At 42.9% G+C, this 20570-nt stretch overlaps 1 protein-coding gene across 1 annotated transcript in view; it reads right to left on the bottom strand.

The window, feature by feature from the left end:
- The window catches only part of LOC122946458 (A disintegrin and metalloproteinase with thrombospondin motifs 10-like), a 463435-nt gene that overhangs the window by 46832 nt on the left and 396033 nt on the right, over window positions 1-20570 (bottom strand). The window contains exon 3 of the mRNA XM_044306119.1: window positions 16064-16419. Coding sequence (XP_044162054.1) covers window positions 16064-16419 — 356 coding nt within the window. The remainder of the gene's footprint in view (window positions 1-16063; window positions 16420-20570) is intronic.

Genomic DNA, 20570 nt, shown 5'->3' with positions numbered 1-20570 from the left:
AAAGCCTACATCAGGGTGAAGCTGTCACACCAAGTGCATTTAACCAGCAATAGTCTGTTCATTTTTTGGCCATATACTACATCAGGGGCAAGCTGCGCCCGTCACCAAGTGCATTTAACCCTCAGTAGTGTGGTTGGTCAAGCTGTCACACCAAGTGCATTTAACCAGCAATAGTCTGTTCATTTTTTGGCCATATACTACATCAGGGGCAAGCTGCGCCCGTCACCAAGTGCATTTAACCCTCAGTAGTGTGGTTGGTGAAGCTATCACACCAAGTGCATTTAACCAGCAATAGTGTGGTTATTTTTTGGCCATATCCCAGTCTAATTCTGTCACTAAATCCATACCGGTCACCCAGCACCTAAATACTAGGCCTCAAATTTATATCCCGCTAAATCTGTCATTACCGCTGTACTGTTGTGGCTGCGCAAGTTATTTAGTGTCCGTCAAAGCACATTTTTTGTTCTGGGTTGAAATACAATTCCAAATTTAGCAATTTCATAATTTAGTGGTTTCTGCTATATCAGAGCTATTTGAAATCTATCCCTAAAAGGGTATATAATATTCAAGGTGCACATAGGGTCATTCTGAATAACTTCACACACACACTACTGTGCATTTCCAAGTCTAATTCTGTTAGTAAATCCATACCGGTCACCCAGCGCCTAAATACTAGGCCTCAAATTTATATCCCGCTAAATCTGTCGTTACCGCTGTACTGTTGTGGCTGGGAAAGTTATTTAGTGTCCGTCAAAGCACATTTTTTGTTCTGGGTTGAAATACAATTCCCAATTTAGCAATTTCATAATTTAGTGGTTTCTGCTATATCAGAGCTATTTGAAATCTATCCCTAAAAGGGTATATAATATTCAAGGTGCACATAGGGTCATTCAGAATAACTTCACACACACGCTACTGTGCATTTCCAAGTCTAATTCTGTCACTAAATCCATACCGGTCACCCAGCGCCTAAATACTAGGCCTCAAATTTATATCCCGCTAAATCTGTCATTACCGCTGTACTGTTGTGGCTGGGAAAGTTATTTAGTGTCCGTCAAAGCACATTTTTTGCTCTGGGTTGAAATACAATTCCCAATTTAGCAATTTCATAATTTAGTGGTTTCTGCTATATCAGAGCTATTTGAAATCTATCCCTAAAAGGGTATATTATATTCAAGGTGCACATAGGGTCATTCAGAATAACTTCACACACACGCTACTGTGCATTTCCTAGTCTAATTCTGTCAGTAAATCCATACCGGTCACCCAGCGCCTAAATACTAGGCCTCAAATTTATATTCAGCTGAATTTGAATACAATACATTGGGCCAAATAATATTTTTGTTGTTGTGGTGAACCATAACAATGAGGAAAACATCTAGTAAGGGACGCGGACGTGGACATGGTCGTGGTGGTGTTAGTGGACCCTCTGGTGCTGTGAGAGGACGTGGCCGTTCTGCCACATCCACACGTCCTAGTGTACCAACTACCTCAGGTCCCAGTAGCCACCAGAATTTACAGCGATATATGGTGGGGCCCAATGCCGTTCTAAGGATGGTAAGGCCTGAGCAGGTACAGGCATTAGTCAATTGGGTGGCCGACAGTGGATCCAGCACGTTCACATTATCTCCCACCCAGTCTTCTGCAGAAAGCGCACAGATGGCGCCTGAAAACCAACCCCATCAGTCTGTCACATCACCCCCATGCATATCAGGGAAACTGTCTGAGCCTCAAGTTATGCAGCAGTCTCTTATGCTGTTTGAAGACTCTGCTGGCAGGGTTTCCCAAGGGCATCCACCTAGCCCTTCCCCAGCGGTGGAAGACATAGACTGCACTGACGCACAACCACTTATGTTTCCTGATGATGAGGACATGGGAATACCACCTCAGCATGTCTCTGATGATGACGAAACACAGGTGCCAACTGCTGCGTCTTTCTGCAGTGTGCAGACTGAACAGGAGGTCAGGGATCAAGACTGGGTGGAAGACGATGCAGGGGACGATGAGGTCCTAGACCCCACATGGAATTAAGGTCGTGCCACTGACTTTCACAGTTCGGAGGAAGAGGCAGTGGTGAGACCGAGCCAACAGCGTAGTAAAAGAGGGAGCAGTGGGCAAAAGCAGAACACCCGCCGCCAAGAGTCTGGGACCGAGCACCCCAAAGGCAGCTTCAAGGAGTTCCCTGGCATGGCACTTCTTCAAACAATGTGCTGACGACAAGACCCGAGTGGTTTGCACGCTGTGCCATCAGAGCCTGAAGCGAGGCATTAACGTTCTGAACCTGAGCACAACCTGCATGACCAGGCACCTGCATGCAAAGCATGAACTGCAGTGGAGTAAACACCTTAAAACCAAGGAAGTCACTCAGGCTCCCCCTGCTACCTTTTCTGCTGCTGCCGCCTCGGCCTCTTCCTCCGCCTCTGGAGGAACGTTGGCACCTGCCGCCCAGCAAACAGGGGATGTACCACCAACACCACCACCACCTCCGTCACCAAGCGTCTCAACCATGTCACACGGCAGCGTTCAGCTCTCCATCTCACAAACATTTGAGAGAAAGCGTAAATTCCCACCTAGCCACCCTCGATCCCTGGCCCTGAATGCCAGCATTTCTAAACTACTGGCCTATGAAATGCTGTCATTTAGGCTGGTGGACACAGACAGCTTCAAACAGCTCATGTTGCTTGCTGTCCCACAGTATGTTGTTCCCAGCCGCCACTACTTCTCCAAGAGAGCCGTGCCTTCCCTGCACAACCAAGTATCCGATAAAATCAAGTGTGCACTGCGCAACGCCATCTGTAGCAAGGTCCACCTAACCACAGATACGTGGACCAGTAAGCACGGGCAGGGACGCTATATCTCCCTAACTGCACACTGGGTAAATGTAGTGGCAGCTGGGCCCCAGGCGGAGAGCTGTTTAGCGCACGTCCTTCTGCCGCCAAGGATCGCAGGGCAACACTCGGCTTCCTCCTCCTCTTCTTCCACCTGCTCATCCAGTCAGCCACACACCTTCACCACCAACTTCAGCACAGCCCGGGGTAAACGTCAGCAGGCCATTCTGAAACTCATATGTTTGGGGGACAGGCCCCACACCGCACAGGAGTTGTGGCGGGGTATAGAACAACAGACCAACGAGTGGTTGCTGCCACGCTCGGTGGCTTCGTCAGGGGATGTGGGGTATGTGGACGACATACCCCACATCCCCTGACGAGCCACCGAGCGTGGCGAAACATGTCGGGAGTGGTGGTATGACGTCCTGTATTTTAAACAGTGCCTGAAATGTTAGGGACTAGTACAAAAAGAGTATGCTGCAGAGACAGCACCAGACATTGAGGAGTGGAATTGAGCATGCCACATGAGCGTTTTAGCGCGAACAGTGACTTCTATGGATGAAATAGAGCAGTCAGTAGCACAAAAGTGTAGAGTGTAGCCTAGAGACAAGTGAATTGAGCAGACTAGTGGCAGCTTCAAAAGTACACACAAACCTAGCAATATTGTTTCACTGTTGTCCAGCCTGAATATAAAGGCCGAACGATAAAAGGATCTTAATAGGAGCACCCAATCTGCCATCACATTGTATGAATGCACAAACAAAGTATTAGCAGAGGCTTGTAAGTGCAGCTATACCCCATACAAATGAATGGGAGGCACTGCACTCCACAGTGGCTACATGTGACAAAGGTAAATACATTCATACACTCCAATTGCACCCTCCATCAGACACTGATAATTTTAATAGTTTTCTATGGTTGTTTGGTTAATTTATTTTAAAATAATAACTAATAAAGAAATATTTTTATTTTCAGTTAGGGACCCCTACAGGGAATTTAGGGTCTGAATAGACCATAGATGTGTCACATCCCTTGCTTGGCGCATGTGCTGAATTTGGTGGTGCAGAAGTTCATTCACAACTACCCCGACATGTCAGAGCTGCTGCATAAAGTGCGGGCTTCCGGCGTTCACATCCTGCTGCTGCTCGCCTGTCTACGCTACAGCGTAACTTCGGCCTTCCCGCTCACCGCCTCATATGCGACGTGCCCACCAGGTGGAACTCCACCTTGCACATGCTGGACAGACTGTGCGAGCAGCAGCAGGCCATAGTGGAGTTTCAGCTGCAGCACGCACGGGTCAGTCGCACTACAGAACAGCACCACTTCACCACCAATGACTGGGCCTCCATGCGAGACCTGTGTGCCCTGTTGCGCTGTTTCGAGTACTCCACCAACATGGCCAGTGGCGATGACGCCGTTATCAGCGTTACAATACCACTTCTATGTCTCCTTGAGAAAACACTTAGGGCGATGATGGAAGAGGAGGTGGCCCAGGAGGAGGAGGAAGAGGGGTCATTTTTAGCACTTTCAGGCCAGTCTCTTCGAAGTGACTCAGAGGGAGGTTTTTGGCAACAGCAGAGGCCAGGTACAAATGTGGCCAGACAGGGCCCACTACTGGAGGACGAGGTGGACGAGGATGAGGAGGAGGTGGAGGAGGATGAGGAAGAAGCATGGTCACAGCAGGGTGGCACCCAACGCAGCTCGGGTCCAGAGGCGTAGCTAAAGGCTCATGGGCCCTGGTTCAAGGGTTCAGCTTGGGCCCCCCCCTTCCCTGTTTTGTGGCTAGGGAAGCACATAGCCTTCATGCTGCCTGCGGCAAAAAATTAAAACAGTAGACCCGTCCCCCTATGCCAAATTCTTGACCTAACCCCTTCCCTCCAGCCAGAGCTATAATTTGACCAGCATGCACTTTCTACAATACTGGTATATTCTTATATGGCACAAAGAGTCTTTGGGCCCCCTCAGACTCTTGGGCCCGGTAGCGATTGCTACCTCTGCACCCCCTATAGCTACGCCCCTGCTCGGGTCCATCACTGGTGCGTGGCTGGGGGGAAAGACAGGACGATGATGATACGCCTCCCACAGAGGACAGCTTGTCCTTACCCCTGGGCAGCCTGGCACACATGAGCGACTACATGCTGCAGTGCCTGCGCAACGACAGCAGAGTTGCCCACATTTTAACCTGTGCGGACTACTGGGTTGCCACCCTGCTGGATCCACGCTACAAAGACAATGTGCCCACCTTACTTCCTGCACTGGAGCGTGATAGGAAGATGCGCGAGTACAAGCGCACGTTGGTAGACGCGCTACTGAGAGCATTCCCAAATGTCACAGGGGAACAAGTGGAAGCCCAAGGCCAAGGCAGAGGAGGAGCAAGAGGTCGCCAAGGCAGCTGTGTCACGGCCAGCTCCTCTGAGGGCAGGGTTAGCATGGCAGAGATGTGGAAAACTTTTGTCAACACGCCACAGCTAACTGCACCACCACCTGATACGCAACGTGTTAGCAGGAGGCAACATTTCACTAACATGGTGGAACAGTACGTGTGCACACCCCTCCACGTACTTACTGATGGTTCGGCCCCATTCAACTTCTGGGTCTCTAAATTGTCCACGTGGCCAGAGCTAGCCTTTTATGCCTTGGAGGTGCTGGCCTGCCCGGCGGCCAGCGTTTTGTCTGAACGTGTATTCAGCACGGCAGGGGGCGTCATTACAGACAAACGCAGCCGCCTGTCTACAGCCAATGTGGACAAGCTGACGTTCATAAAAATGAACCAGGCATGGATCCCACAGGACCTGTCCGTCCCTTGTCCAGATTAGACATTAACTACCTCCCCTTAACCATATATTATTGTACTCCAGGGCACTTCCTCATTCAATCCTATTTTTATTTTCATTTTACCATTATATTGCGAGGCTACCCAAAGTTGAATGAACCTCTCCTCTGTCTGGGTGCCGGGGCCTAAATATATGCCAATGGACTGTTCCAATGTTGGGTGACGTGAAGCCTGATTCTCTGCTATGACATGCAGACTGATTCTCTGCTGACATGAAGCCAGATCCTCTGTTACGGGACCTCTCTCCTCTGCCTGTGTGCTGGGCCTAAATATATGCCAATGGACTGTTGCAGTGGTGGCTGACGTGAAGCCTCATTCTCTGCTATGACATGCAGACTAATTCTCTGCTGACATGAAGCCAGATTGTCTGTTACGGGACCTCTCTCCTCTGCCTAGGTGCTGGGCCTAAATTTATGAAAATGGACTCTTACAGTGGTGGGTGACGTGAAGCCTGATTCTCTGCTATGACATGAAGACTGATTCTCTGCTATGACATGAAGACTGATTCTCTGCTGACATGAAGCCAGATTGTCTGTTACGGGACCTCTCTCCTCTGCCTGGGTGCTGGGCCTAAATTTATGACAATGGACTGTTGCAGTGGTGGCTGACGTGAAGCCTAATTCTCTGCTATGACATGCAGACTAATTCTCTGCTGACATGAAGCCAGATTGTCTGTTACGGGACCTCTCTCCTCTGCCTGGGTGCTGGGCCTAAATTTATGACAATGGACTGTTGCAGTGGTGGCTGACGTGAAGCCTGATTCTCTGCTATGACATGCAGACTGATTCTCTGCTGACATGAAGCCAGATTGTCTGTTACGGGACCTCTCTCCTCTGCCTGGGTGCTGGGTCTAAATTTATGAAAATTTACTCTTACAGTGGTGGGTGACGTGAAGCCTGATTCTCTGCTATGACATGAAGACTGATTCTCTGCTATGACATGAAGACTGATTCTCTGCTGTCATGAAGCCAGATTGTCTGTTACGTGACCTCTCTCCTCTGCCTGGGTGCTGGGCCTAAATTTATAAAAAATGGACTGTTGCAGTGGTGGCTGACGTGAAGCCTGATTCTCTGCTATGACATGCAGACTAATTCTCTGCTGACATGAAGCCAGATTGTCTGTTACGGGACCTCTCTCCTCTGCCTGGGTGCTGGGCCTAAATTTATGACAATGGACTGTTGCAGTGGTGGCTGACGTGAAGCCTGATTCTCTGCTATGACATGCAGACTAATTCTCTGCTGACATGAAGCCAGATTGTCTGTTACGGGACCTCTCTCCTCTGCCTGGGTGCTGGGCCTAAATTTATGAAAATTGACTCTTACAGTGGTGGGTGACGTGAAGCCTGATTCTCTGCTATGACATGAAGACTGATTCTCTGCTATGACATGAAGACTGATTCTCTGCTATGACATGAAGACTGATTCTCTGCTGACATGAAGCCAGATTGTCTGTTACGGGACCTCTCTCCTCTGCCTGGGTGTTGGGCCTAAATTTATGACAATGGACTGTTGCAGTGGTGGCTGACGTGAAGCCTGATTCTCTGCTATGACATGCAGACTAATTCTCTGCTGACATGAAGCCAGATTGTCTGTTACGGGACCTCTCTCCTCTGCCTGGGTGCTGGGCCTAAATTTATGACAATGGACTGTTGCAGTGGTGGCTGACGTGAAGCCTGATTCTCTGCTATGACATGCAGACTAATTCTCTGCTGACATGAAGCCAGATTGTCTGTTACGGGACCTCTCTCCTCTGCCTGGGTGCTGGGCCTAAATTTATGAAAATGGACTCTTACAGTGGTGGGTGACGTGAAGCCTGATTCTCTGCTATGACATGAAGACTGATTCTCTGCTATGACATGAAGACTGATTCTCTGCTGACATGAAGCCAGATTGTCTGTTACGGGACCTCTCTCCTCTGCCTGGGTGCTGGGCCTAAATTTATGACAATGGACTGTTGCAGTGGTGGCTGACGTGAAGCCTGATTCTCTGCTATGACATGCAGACTAATTCTCTGCTGACATGAAGCCAGATTGTCTGTTACGGGACCTCTCTCCTCTGCCTGGGTGCTGGGCCTAAATTTATGACAATGGACTGTTGCAGTGGTGGGTGACGTGAAGCCTGATTCTCTGCTATGACATGCAGACTAATTCTCTGCTGACATGAAGACAGATTCTCTGTTACGGGACCTCTCTCCTCTGCCTGGGTGCCGGGGCCTAAATATCTGAGAATGGACTGTTCCAGTGGTGGGTGACGTGAAGCCAGATTCTCTGCTATGGGACCTCTGTCCAATTGATTTTGGTTAATTTTTATTTATTTAATTTATATTTTTATTCATTTCCTTATTCAAATTAGTTTGCAGGGGATTTACCTACATGTTGCTGCCTTTTGCAGCCCTCTAGCCCTTTCCTGGGCTGTTTTACAGCCTTTTTAGTGCCGAAAAGTTCGGGTCCCCATTGACTTCAATGGTGTTCGGGTTCGGGACGAAGTTCGTATCGGGTTCGGATCCCGAACCTGAACATTTTCGGGAAGTTCGGCCGAACTTCTCAAACCCGAACATCCAGGTGTCCGCTCAACTCTAATCACCAGGTGTTATCCAAATCTAATCCACTTGTATCACAGATCTAAAGACATAATGGAGCGGTGTATACAGATATATTATAGAGTTGCATATGCAAATATATAGTCTAATATTCTAGATGTACTGAATCATAATTGTAATCGATACATAAATATATGAATGTATAGTTAGTCCATTGTACAGTAGTTTATTATTTATTCTTAACCCCTCGAGTCCTATTTTTAACCCTTCCAGCCCCTCCTCGCCCGTGTGAAAGGGGCCTTAGATCCTATTGTAGCCATACTGAGAGTGGGGGGTAGGAATGTTATTAGAGAATGTCCCAATTTCAAGTAATAAGATAGTTTGCTTCCAGTCAGGCGCAGGCAGTGTAGTCAGCGATACTGAGGTATAATACTGCAATGTACACCATTAGTCGATCCTTTTGTATGTACTTGCAACCTTAATGAAGGGTGCATTAGCATATGAATCGCTATTTGCATGTAAATACCTTCAGTGTTTAGGGGATAAGAAAGTTATTAGAGAATGTCCCAATTTCAAGTAATAAGATAGTTTGCTTCAAGTATGTCAGATACACATTCAATATTATTGCATTCATCTGTTTTTTTTTTTTATCCTTTAAGTGTATATTGTTTTGTATCTTGGAGTTTTCCATATTTATTTTTATTTATTTGTTTTTCTCTGAAGTAGTGGATACAGTGTATTTATTAGCTATGTTCCTATAGTGGCTGAATGTTAATACAGTATTTATATTATATGTAAATTTACATATAGTATAATTAGTGTAATATTGTATAATTATTTATTCCATGATCCATATGAGGTATGGTGATTTAGATATAATGTATTGTACAGTATAATGGACATATATAGATAACCTCTGTATTAAAAAAAATAATTATACAATATTACACTAATTATACTATATGTAAATGTATTTATAATATAAATATATAAAATATATTTACATATAATAAATCAATATAGCAGCTAAAATAATGACCAGCAATAAAATATAGCAATGAATAAAAAATAGCAATAAATGTAAAATAGTGATAGATCCAGGAGCATACACAAACAAATAAATTAATATCCCATAAATTTCATAGTTTATGTAGCAGAGTTAGATAGTGTTCCAATTCACAGAGGGGAATAAGACACTTCCATATTCTAATATAATTGTAGCAGCATAGAATAGGAGAATAGAGAATATATATGTATCAAAGTTCACAGCAATTTGTTGCAGTATAGACAAGGTGTCAGTAGTTGGTAAGTAACTATCAATGTCAGCGCTTCGATCTTTTAATGGAATTTGCCATATAACAGAGACAGCCGGCAGTTAGTGAAGGACCTACAGTATTTATGGGATATAAATTTATTTGTTTGTGTATGCTCCTGGATCTATCACTTATTTATATGTATTGCTATTTTTTATTGCTGGTCATTATTTTAGCTATTGTCCTGATTTTAGTTAATAAACACGTACTCCTCCAGAAGCGCAGTGAAAGGGTCTCCAGCCAGAAAATAACCTGCACTTTCAGCCTGCAGACAATACCCCCCTTCCCCCAAACAGGGAGTTCCTTTTGTCTACCGGCTTTCAGTGAATGGGAGGGCAGGGCATCAGTGTGTAGAAAGATAGCGTGCGATCTAATTCACAGACTGCCTGTAGGGGGAGGGGGTATGGGGTGCAACCTTATTCAGAGCCTCAGTAAAGTTCATTTGATATACATTTGCTAATATAAGCTTAAGTCCCCAGAAGTTTTTTATGTTATATTTATATCCAGTGCAGCAGTATATTGTGTATATACATAGTTCCACTACCAATCGCAATGCATGACTGCATAGAAATGTAAATACTGATATTATTGATAACTAGCAATGCATTTTTTACAAATATAAAAATATATTACAAGTTATATTATAATATAAATAATAATAATTATAATATATATTTATATACACGCACATATACATGTATATAAATTATTCATTTTTATTCATAAAGTAAAGTAACACCATATGCAGTAATATATATTTGTGCTGTATGTATTTTTATTTATTTAATTAGGGATTAGGCTATCTTTCTATGCAAATTTTTGTCTCACTCTGCCGATTTGGCTGCGTGCAGAGCAGTAGTTATGATAGCGATATTATGTCCAAGCTCTCCCCCCCCCCCCCCTCCACCCTGGTGTAACAATCTGAATATACAACTGGGATATAATATCGCAATCATAACTACTGCTCTGCACACAGCCGAATCGGCAGAGCGAGACGTGGAGCCGGACACTGCGCTGCAGTATGTGCCGGTAGTATATAAGTCTTTGTCTTTGCTGTGGATAGTAGGGTTAGGAGGGGGAGGTGACTTGGATTGACAGCCTGGGGAAGCAGCCCTATGCTGGATGAAGGAGTGTGAGAGCGGAGGAATGTAATTACCTAGTTTAGGTAGCGATGACACAACTGTATAGTTGAAATCGCCATGCGATTACTTTGAGTTATATTAATCGCATGGCGATTTCAACTTGGACCTGGTTTACTATGGTTGGCTTCAATGGCTTGATAGAATTAGCGAATATGACGAATATATTCGTTATATTCCACAAAACGAAGATAACGAATGTATTCGTCATATTCCACAAAACGAAGATAACGAAGTATTCTGCATCTTCGTTTTAGCTACCTATTCATCAACTTCGCTAATTCTAGCAATCATATAGAAAAGTTTACTATAGAGACAGCTAAGTTTAATTCGCTATGCGATTATATTACTTTGCTTTTTTTTTAAATATAAATAGAATAATTATAATAATTATCAGGTATTATAATTATTCTATTTTTTATTTTTTTTTAAAAGCAGTCATATAATCGCATAGCGAATTAAACTTAGCTGTCTCTATAGTAAACTTTCCTATATGATTGCTAGAATTAGCGAAGTTGATGAATAGGGAGCTAAAACAAAGATGGAGAATATTTCGTTATCTTCGTTTTGTGGAATATAACGAATACATTTGCCATATTGGTTTTGTGGAATATAACGAATATATTCGTCATATTCGCTAATTCTACCAAGCCAACCATAGTAAGTCCAAGTTGAAATCGCAATTCGATTAATTCGTTTTAATAATCGAATTTCGATTTTAACTTAGCACTGCTATATTCCATATTAGGCTAGAATTAACGAATATGGAATATAGCAGTGCTAAGTTAAAATCGAAATTTGATTATTATAACTTGAAATAATTGCATTGCTATTTCAATAGGAGAGTAGCCTTTAAGTTAAAATCGAAATTCGATTATTATAACTTGAAATAATCGAATTGCGATTTCAATAGGAGAGTAGCCTTTAAGTTAAAATCGCAATACGCGATTACTTAAATCGCATATTAATCGCGATAACAAGAATAATGACAAATATTCGATTTCGCCGAATATAAAACGAATATTCTATCGAATATTCGCGAATTTCGTCGAAATCGAATATGGCACCTGCCGCTCATCACTAATTGTGACCAAACAATAACATTTTTTGTTTCATCTGACCATAACACAGAAGACCAGAAGTCTTCTTCTTTGTCCACATAAGCTTTTGTCTATATGTGTGCCTGCACATGTTGTTATATACCCTTGGGGATTTGTATATGTGGAATCACACTTTTATATTATTTATGTACAAATATATGTGCCCTTTTTACATAGCCACTATCCCTTGTAACCATGGCAACCCGGCTGTCAATTTTAGATTCAGGATTTAGATTTTTAACAGTTTCCATACCCCTCACTATATGATTATAGATTGTTTTACCCCTTCGTTATATGTCCAAATTAATAACTATTTTCCAAGAGAGGTTGTCCACATTTAAAAGATCTACCTCTTTCTGCGTTCCACTGAGTACCGGTCACCGGAAGTGATTATGCGTTCCACTGGGGAACTGCACGCTCCATCAGGAAGCCGCGTGCGTTCCACAGCGAGCGGGACCGGAAGTGCCTCCTAGTCCCGCTCCTTTGGCCCATGTACTAAATGCTGGTGGCACCGATGGCACCCCAGACACTGAACCACCAATGTTTCAAATAGAAGAACCGTAATAGGCAACTATATATATATATATATATATATATATATATATATATATATATACAGGTCCTTCTCAAAAAATTAGCATATTGTGATAAAGTTCATTATTTTCTGTAATGTACTGATAAACATTAGACTTTCATATATTTTAGATTCATTACACACCAACTGAAGTAGTTCAAGCCTTTTATTGTTTTAATATTGATGATTTTGGCATACAGCTCATGAAAACCCAAAATTCCTATCTAAAAAAATTAGCATATCATGAAAAGGTTCTCTAAATGAGCTATTAACCTAATCATCTGAATCAACTAATTAACTCTAAACACCTGCAAAAGATTCCTGAGGCTTTTAAAAACTCCCAGCCTGGTTCATTACTCAAAACCGCGATCATGGGTAAGACTGCCGACCTGACTGCTGTCCAGAAGGCCATCATTGACACCCTCAAGCAAGAGGGTAAGACACAGAAAGAAATTTCTGAATGAATAGGCTGTTCCCAGAGTGCTGTATCAAGGCCCCTCAGTGGGAAGTCTGTGGGAAGGAAAAAGTGTGGCAGAAAACGCTGCACAACGAGAAGAGGTGACCGGACCCTGAGGAAGATTGTGGAGAAGGACCGATTGCAGACCTTGGGGGACCTGCGGAAGCAGTGGACTGAGTCTGGAGTAGAAACATCCAGAGCCACCATGTACAGGCGTGTGCAGGAAATGGGCTACAGGTGCCGCATTTCCCCAGGTCAAGCCACTTTTGAACCAGAAACAGCGGCAGAAGCGCCTGACCTGGGCTACAGAGAAGCAGCACTGGACTGTTGCATGTCATTCGGAAATCAAGGTGCCAGAGTCTGGAGGAAGACTGGGGAGAGGGAAATGCCAAAATGCCTGAAGTCCAGTGTCAAGTACCCACAGTCAGTGATGGTCTGGGGTGCCATGTCAGCTGCTGGTGTTGGTCCACTGTGTTTTATCAAGGGCAGGGTCAATGCAGCTAGCTATCAGGAGATTTTGGAGTACTTCATGCTTCCATCTGATGAAAAGCTTTATGGAGATGAAGATTTCATTTTTCAGCACGACCTGGCACCTGCTCACAGTGCCAAAACCACTGGTAAATGGTTTACTGACCATGGTATTACTGTGATCAGTTGGCCTGCCAACTCTCCTGACCTGAACCCCATAGAGAATCAGTGGGATATTGGGAATAGAAAGTTGAGAGATGCAAGACCCAACACTCTGGATGAGCTTAAGGCCGCTATCGAAGCATCCTGGGCCTCCATAACACCTCAGCAGTGCCACAGGCTGATTGCCTCCATGCCACGCCGCATTGAAGCAGTGATTTCTGCAAAAGGATTCCCGACCAAGTATTGAGTGCCATAACTGAACAGAATTATTTGAAGGTTGACTTTTTTTGTATTAAAAACACTTTTCTTTTATTTGTCGGATGAAATATGCTAATTTTTTTAGATAGGAAATTTGGGTTTTCATGAGCTGTATGCCAAAATCATCAATATTAAAACAATAAAAGGCTTGAACTACTTCAGTTGGTGTGTAATGAATCTAAAATATATGAAAGTCTAATGTTTATCAGTACATTACAGAAACTAATAAACTTTAACACAATATGCTAATTTTTTTGAGAAGGACCTGTATATATATACAGAAGGCGTGTTATTTAATTTCTGCACACCTCTGAAAACCGGAAGTGATGTTTTTACCATATGACTACCCCTTGATGAGGTTGACTTTAAAAGACCCTTGGAGGTGAGGTATTGTATATGTTTGTTTGTCAATTTTTATTGTAAGACTGTTCCTGAAGAAGGGGTTATTTACCCCGAAATGCATTGAGCCCGACTGAGATACTAATAAAAGGAACCACAAGAAGTTACCATTGAAAACTGCCATATTTGTTGCTGAGATACTACAAGTGACCCTGGCGGGGGAGGTAGAGTCAAAGAGTGTCTTGAGCTTTATCTCTTTAACCTCCTCCTCAGTTCTCTATTTTATTTTAAATATCATCCAACTACACTGACTAATCTTTTATGTTGTCGCTATTTTTATTAATGATATTGTTGACAACACAACTTCTTGGGACGAATAGTATAGCGAATAGGCGGCTATAGGAACCTTTAGAGGTGTTTTTTTGTATTTTTTTCTTGTCCTGATTTACATATTGTGAAGAGCAACCTTAGGGTGCCCTTCAATAACCCACCAATGGTTGCCTTACTGCTCTTATCTTTTATTTGTGAACAGTATATATAGGCCCAATTTAATATAATATTTTTACACTAGTCTATGCTCCTGTGGCACCCCGCATGTAACCTCCAGGGGTTCTTTCCAACCAGAAAAGTTCTCCCGTACTAATGCTCCATTATTACTCTTTCTCTATACTAGGGTCCATTAGTGTCAGGCAAATCTGTCTTATTCCACTAAGCAATTTAACAATATATATAAGTATGAATGACATCTTAGACTACTTTCACACCAGCGTTTGTGCTGGATCTGTCATGGATCAGCAAAAACGCTTCTGTCATGATAATACAATCATCTGCATCCATTATGAACGGATCTGGTTGTATAATCTTTAACATAGAAATTACGGATCTGTCTCTAAAACTATTGTAAGTCAATGGGGGACGGATCCGTTATCTTTTGTGTTGGAACACAATGAAACGGAATGGAATGCATTCTGGTGCACTCCTTTCCCTTCTGTTCAGTTTTGTCCTCATTGACAATGAATGGGGACAAAAGTGAAGTGTTTTCCTCCGCTGTTGAGACCCTATGATGGATCTCAATAGCGGAAATGGAAAATGCTGGTGTGAAAGTAGCCTTAGCAGTTATATAAAGATACACTCAAATTTTTTTTAAAATAACGCACCAAGTAATGTACCAATAAGGAGTCGAAGATGGAATTGAAAGAAACTTATATGTGTGAATGTAATGATAATAAATGTAAGTGATTACAATATTACAGAGAAGGAACAATTTTATTGGAGAAAACTGTACAACTGAAAGGAGGCTCTAGTGCCATCAGGATCCTGATGTATAGTTCTAATTATCCACTAGTGGCTGCTGTTTCACTCACTCTGAACTATTGTGTTGCACTTCAACTCTTCACCACTGGATGCTGCTATGTTTGCCCTCAGATTTGCCCTTACCAAAGATGACCATTGTGTGCTGATTGAAAGCTATCTTATTTCATGTTCAGGCCTATTTTTATCCATGTGGCAATTCAATCATTGCTTGAATATAGTAACTTATTCCAGTCTCATGCTCCTCAGAACCATCTTACCAAGACTATTTCTACTCCTTTCTGTATTAACACTTCTTGATCTACACTTCAAGCTGCACTATGGACAACATCTCTACAGTTCACAACCACGCATGGATTGTTCCATTTGGATTCCAGCCCTTGTTGGGCTTCCTCTAACCTGGCTACAAGATTAGATACGGTTGGGCACGTGCATACAGATTCCGTATGGTATTCTGTGGCACATTTGCTCACATATTTTGCCCACAAGCAGTGCCTGTAGATCCTGGACTCTCACAGGTTGCACAAGATGGCCTCCTGGTACTATAAATGCTTGATTTGCAATAAATCTGATGACTAGGCAGCCTAAGGAAGTGTGCAAACTGCAGTGTATTATTGTGCTTAAAAATGCCCTTTGGAAGCCCTACTGTTTCTATCTGGGTGCATTATTTTTTTGTCAATGAGTGTATTTCATTTTGTATCAAAGAAACCTAATAAAACACAAACAAAACATAGTTTTCTTACCAGTCCATTGCAGTTGCTAATAGCCACCTTGGAGCTCAACTGCTGGTCTTCTATGTGGCCAACATAATGACAGTCCTCATACAGCTCATGCTTCCAATCCAGACCTCCACTTTTCCAGTACTCAACAGTGAAGTGCTGTCCTAGTAGATCTGTTTGCAGGGTAAGGTTGAGCAGGAAGCTAGAACTCTGAGCTTGTAACCGGTAGTACAACTGATCATCAGATTCATAAGAAATACTTCGCCGAGGCCTGTGAAAGCTTGGAGGTGCTAGACGAAGGTCATAGGTCAGGAACTTCCCACTCTGGTCCACCTGGGCAGGGAAGGCGATCTCATAATCACTCAGACGAGAGAGGAAATCTGCTGGGTCAGAGGAGAGGACTTCACTGGCTGCTGTCATCCAAACGATGCAGTGACTTGGGCTGAATTACAAGGCACTACGTCAACCACAATAACAATTAAAACTTCTAAAATGATTTTAGGGCCAAAGCATATTAATGGTTGGAACATGTTTAATTATTGTAGATCATTCTCCTACTATTATTGTGGTACATATTAGAGAAGAGCAAAACTAATTTGATAAAAAATCTTCAGCCAAACAAACCTGAAGTTTTGCAATTCACTTCAGACGAATCATACAAAACCGGTGACAGCACAATTTTTCTCTGGAAATTGGTGAATAAAATAGCAGGAAGGAAGAAGATGGAGGATCACATGACCCTGTGAGGTAGGGGGCTTGCCTTGATTAGCACAAAGGCTGACAAACAGCCTGTCAGTCAATTAGAGAGCAGGATTCCAACAGGTCCTTTTGCTTAGAACAACAGAGAATGGCAATCTGTGTGCAGCTTGCAACCTGAGAGCAGATGTCTTGCATATTACAGACATAAGCCACTAATCTAGGTTTGATAGGGAAGTATAGGTAGAGGGTAAAGGTCAATAATTAGGTAGATTTAGGTTATGGCTATACTGCAACATTTCAAATAATGTATTTCATTGGTGTCATAATGAAACATGCTGTGACAGTCGCAAAAAGTCAGATTTCTTTGCGGCTGTCACATCACAGTTGGTGCATGTTTCATGCCACATTGCGACACCATTGAAATACATTATATAAAATGTTGCCATGTAGCTCTACCCCTTTGTGTAGTGCAAACTGTCGCCATGTAACTTTGCCCTTAGGGTAACCTTATGTCACGCCCTACCCTGTGGGTGTTCTGAGATGATCTGTCAGAGTTGCTGCACGTGACTCGATCTGACAGTTTGTTTTGGGTTTGAACAGAATCACACCTCCTATCAGATGTGGTTCGTTTGGTCATTTGGGAGGCTATTTATTCCTCCCTCTCCCTATAGCCTTTGCAGGTTATAGTTCTTCCTTGTTTGTGTGCTTGAAGTTTTGGTGGATTGTCTGCTCCAACTCATCTAAAGATTTTTTTTCCCCTACTGCTTGGTCCAGTGTGTTTCAGCTTAGGCACGTGGGCATGTGTATATCTACCATTAAGATATGCACATGGGCATAGCAGCGTAGGGAAAGTATTTTAGGGATTGCTAGCAGGTGACCCCTTTCTTCCCTAGCTTTTGTGGCCTAGTCAGTTGTTCTGTTTGCTTTGCAGTTTCCTGTTTCCTTCCCTTATCTTACCCACCGTGACACCTTAGTCTACACGGTTATGTATTTCATACTGCTACTAGATAGTGAAAAGTTCATTTTACATAGTAACATAGTACATAAGGCCGAAAAAGACATTTGTCCATCAAGTTCGGCCTGTTATCCTGCAAGTTGATCCAGAGGAAGGCAAAAAAATAACTGTGAGGTAGAAGCCAATTTTCCCCACTTTAGGGGAATAAAAAAATTCCTTCCTGACTCCAATCACGCAACCAGAATAACTCTGTGGATCAACGATCCCTCTCTAGTAGCTATAGCCTGTAATATTATTACGCTCCAGAAATACATCCAGGCCCCTCTTGAATTCCTTTATTGTACTCACCATCACCACCTCCTCAGGTACTTCCATAGTCTCACTGCTCTTACCGTAAAGAATCCTTTTCTATGTTTGTGTACAAACCTTCTTTCCTCCAGACGCAGAGGATGTCCCCTCGTCACAGTCACCGTCCTGGGGATAAATAGATGATGGGATAGATCTCTGTACTGAACCCTGATATATTTTTACATATTAATTAGATCTCCCCTCAGTCGTCTTTTTTCTAAAGTGAATAACCCTAATTTTGATAATCTTTCAGGGCACTGTAGTTGCCCCATTCCAGTTATTACTTTAATTCTCTGGACCTTCTCCAGCTCTACTTTGTCTGCCTTGTTTACAGGAGCCCAGAACTGTACACAGTACTCCATGTGTGGTCTGACTAGCGATTTGTAAAGTGGTAAGACTATGTTCTTATCACTATGTTTTGCACTGAAAAACCTGCAATTGAATCAACAAAATCCAGCAACAACCTAATTTTTTTTGTCAGTAAATTCTATCATCCATAAGTGTTTTGTAAGCTTATTGGCTTATCTATAGCGATACATTGAGCATTTAGATAACAGTTAGCTATAAATGCATTGTATTGTGGCAAGATACTTGCAGTTTTAGTGAACAGTTGAGCTACTATAACAGCATTTAGATAGCAGTTAACCATTAACACATTGCATTATATCAAGATTGTTAGTGAATTTGTTGTGCTGCAATAGCAGGTGCATTTACAGCACCATTTCCCATACCACACATTGTATTACATCATGATACCGTGCATTATTAGTGAACGCATTGGTCTGGTCACTGGCGCATTATTAGGGAATCCGTTGGTCTAAAATAATAGAATATACTAGAATAATACACAGTTTAATAGAATAATACACAGTTTCCACTGATAGTATTACCAATACTAGGCTTGAGTAAATTGACCTTCAGATCATAGATCCGATATCGATTTGTTCAAATAGTTACATTTCAATACTGTATCTGTATAGCATTCAAATGTATTTGTTCCATGGAGCCAAAGTTAATTTCGATCAAAGTCATGCGAGATTCCTACTGTATGCATATCTTCGCATTGAAAAACAACTTAAAATAGAATCCGAACTGGGCGTTTGTACTGAGGTACCACCCAGTACGCAGATATGCATACGGTAGGAATTAACCGAAGTCTCGTGTGACATTGGTGGAAACGAACTTTGGCTCCATGAAGCCAACAGCATTAACATGGGAGTATTTGAATAAATCGACTTCAGATCTATGATCTGATGGTCGATTCGCAAAAGCTTAGTCAATATCAGTGTGCAATTTGTTTGTAGAAGGGGAGGGACGTTTAATTGCGCCTCTGTCTGTAAATAATGGGGGAAAAAAACTTGCAATTTTGCAAGTACCATTTAATAATCTCTGCACCAAACCTTTTCTTGGTAGGCCTCATAATAAAATGTCCGGTAATTGGAAGAGTGTAAAATGAAACACCCATGCGTCATCATCTGAGAGAAAGAATGTGGGTGGCTTTAGCAGTGCATACGTCCGTATACTGTACATCTATCAAGTTAAAGGGGTTCTCCGGCCCTAACTTGAAAAATGAGCCCTGAATCTAACCTGTGGAGAGAAGGTGGGGAGAGTAGTACTTACCAGCAGTGCTTCCTAGATCCTCTTCACAGACACATGACCGCATCTTCATGGTTTTCAACACTTCCTGTCCCTCACTGTCTGCTCTCTTCCTTTCTTCAGCAGGAATACAACGGATCATTAGCTTTCTCCCTTCCTTCCTGATGCCTGTGCAATAGGTAAGTGCCTCACTGGACATCAGCACTGACATCAGTGTTCAGCTGAAGGCTTCAGACTGAAGCTTGTGTTTTACAGCTCTGCAATGAACGGGCTGTCACAGCTGACAGCACCGTTCAGTGCTGCCGATAAGGCTTCTGTGAGAATCCTATGCTGGGTTCTATAATGGGGCACTGTGGATGGCACATGGGGGTGCTTCATACTTCACTGTGATGGGGGTGCTGCTGATGTTACTGTTATGGGGGCTTAGTATAGTGATAGAGCTCATGCAAATGACTGTGATTAGCCTCTGAATCCATGTCCCGGAGTCTATGTCCTGGCCACATTTTCCAGGCCGACTGTGTCTTCCTTGACCCACTCTGACTGTATGATAATAATGTATGCTACAACCAGTATAGATCTGACAACGGGACAGTTGTCGTGCACTCACTTCATCATATGTACATACTCCCTATCAGATAGAGACTACTGTGATACAGTCAGTTCTGGTTAGGAAAGTGTGGTCGGCCTGGGAAGTGTGTCATGCACATGGACCGTGTTTCCTGGGCTGATCATGGTCATATAACACTTATATCACACATGATAAGTTAAACACTGCAGCTAGCAGGACTGAAAAAGATTCACTTCTATGGGTTCAAGGTCTGCATTTTGAGGACCAGAATAGGACATGTTCTATGTTTTGCAGAATCGGCAAACATATGTGGAAAACATGTGGACATCAGTGTGCTTTCCACATTCGTATGTTACTTCCACCAA

Source organism: Bufo gargarizans, chromosome 1 (assembly GCF_014858855.1).
Source record: "Bufo gargarizans isolate SCDJY-AF-19 chromosome 1, ASM1485885v1, whole genome shotgun sequence".
Lineage (NCBI taxonomy): Eukaryota > Metazoa > Chordata > Amphibia > Anura > Bufonidae > Bufo > Bufo gargarizans.
Note: the sequence above shows the minus strand (reverse complement) of the source record. Positions and strands in the feature narration are given on the sequence as shown.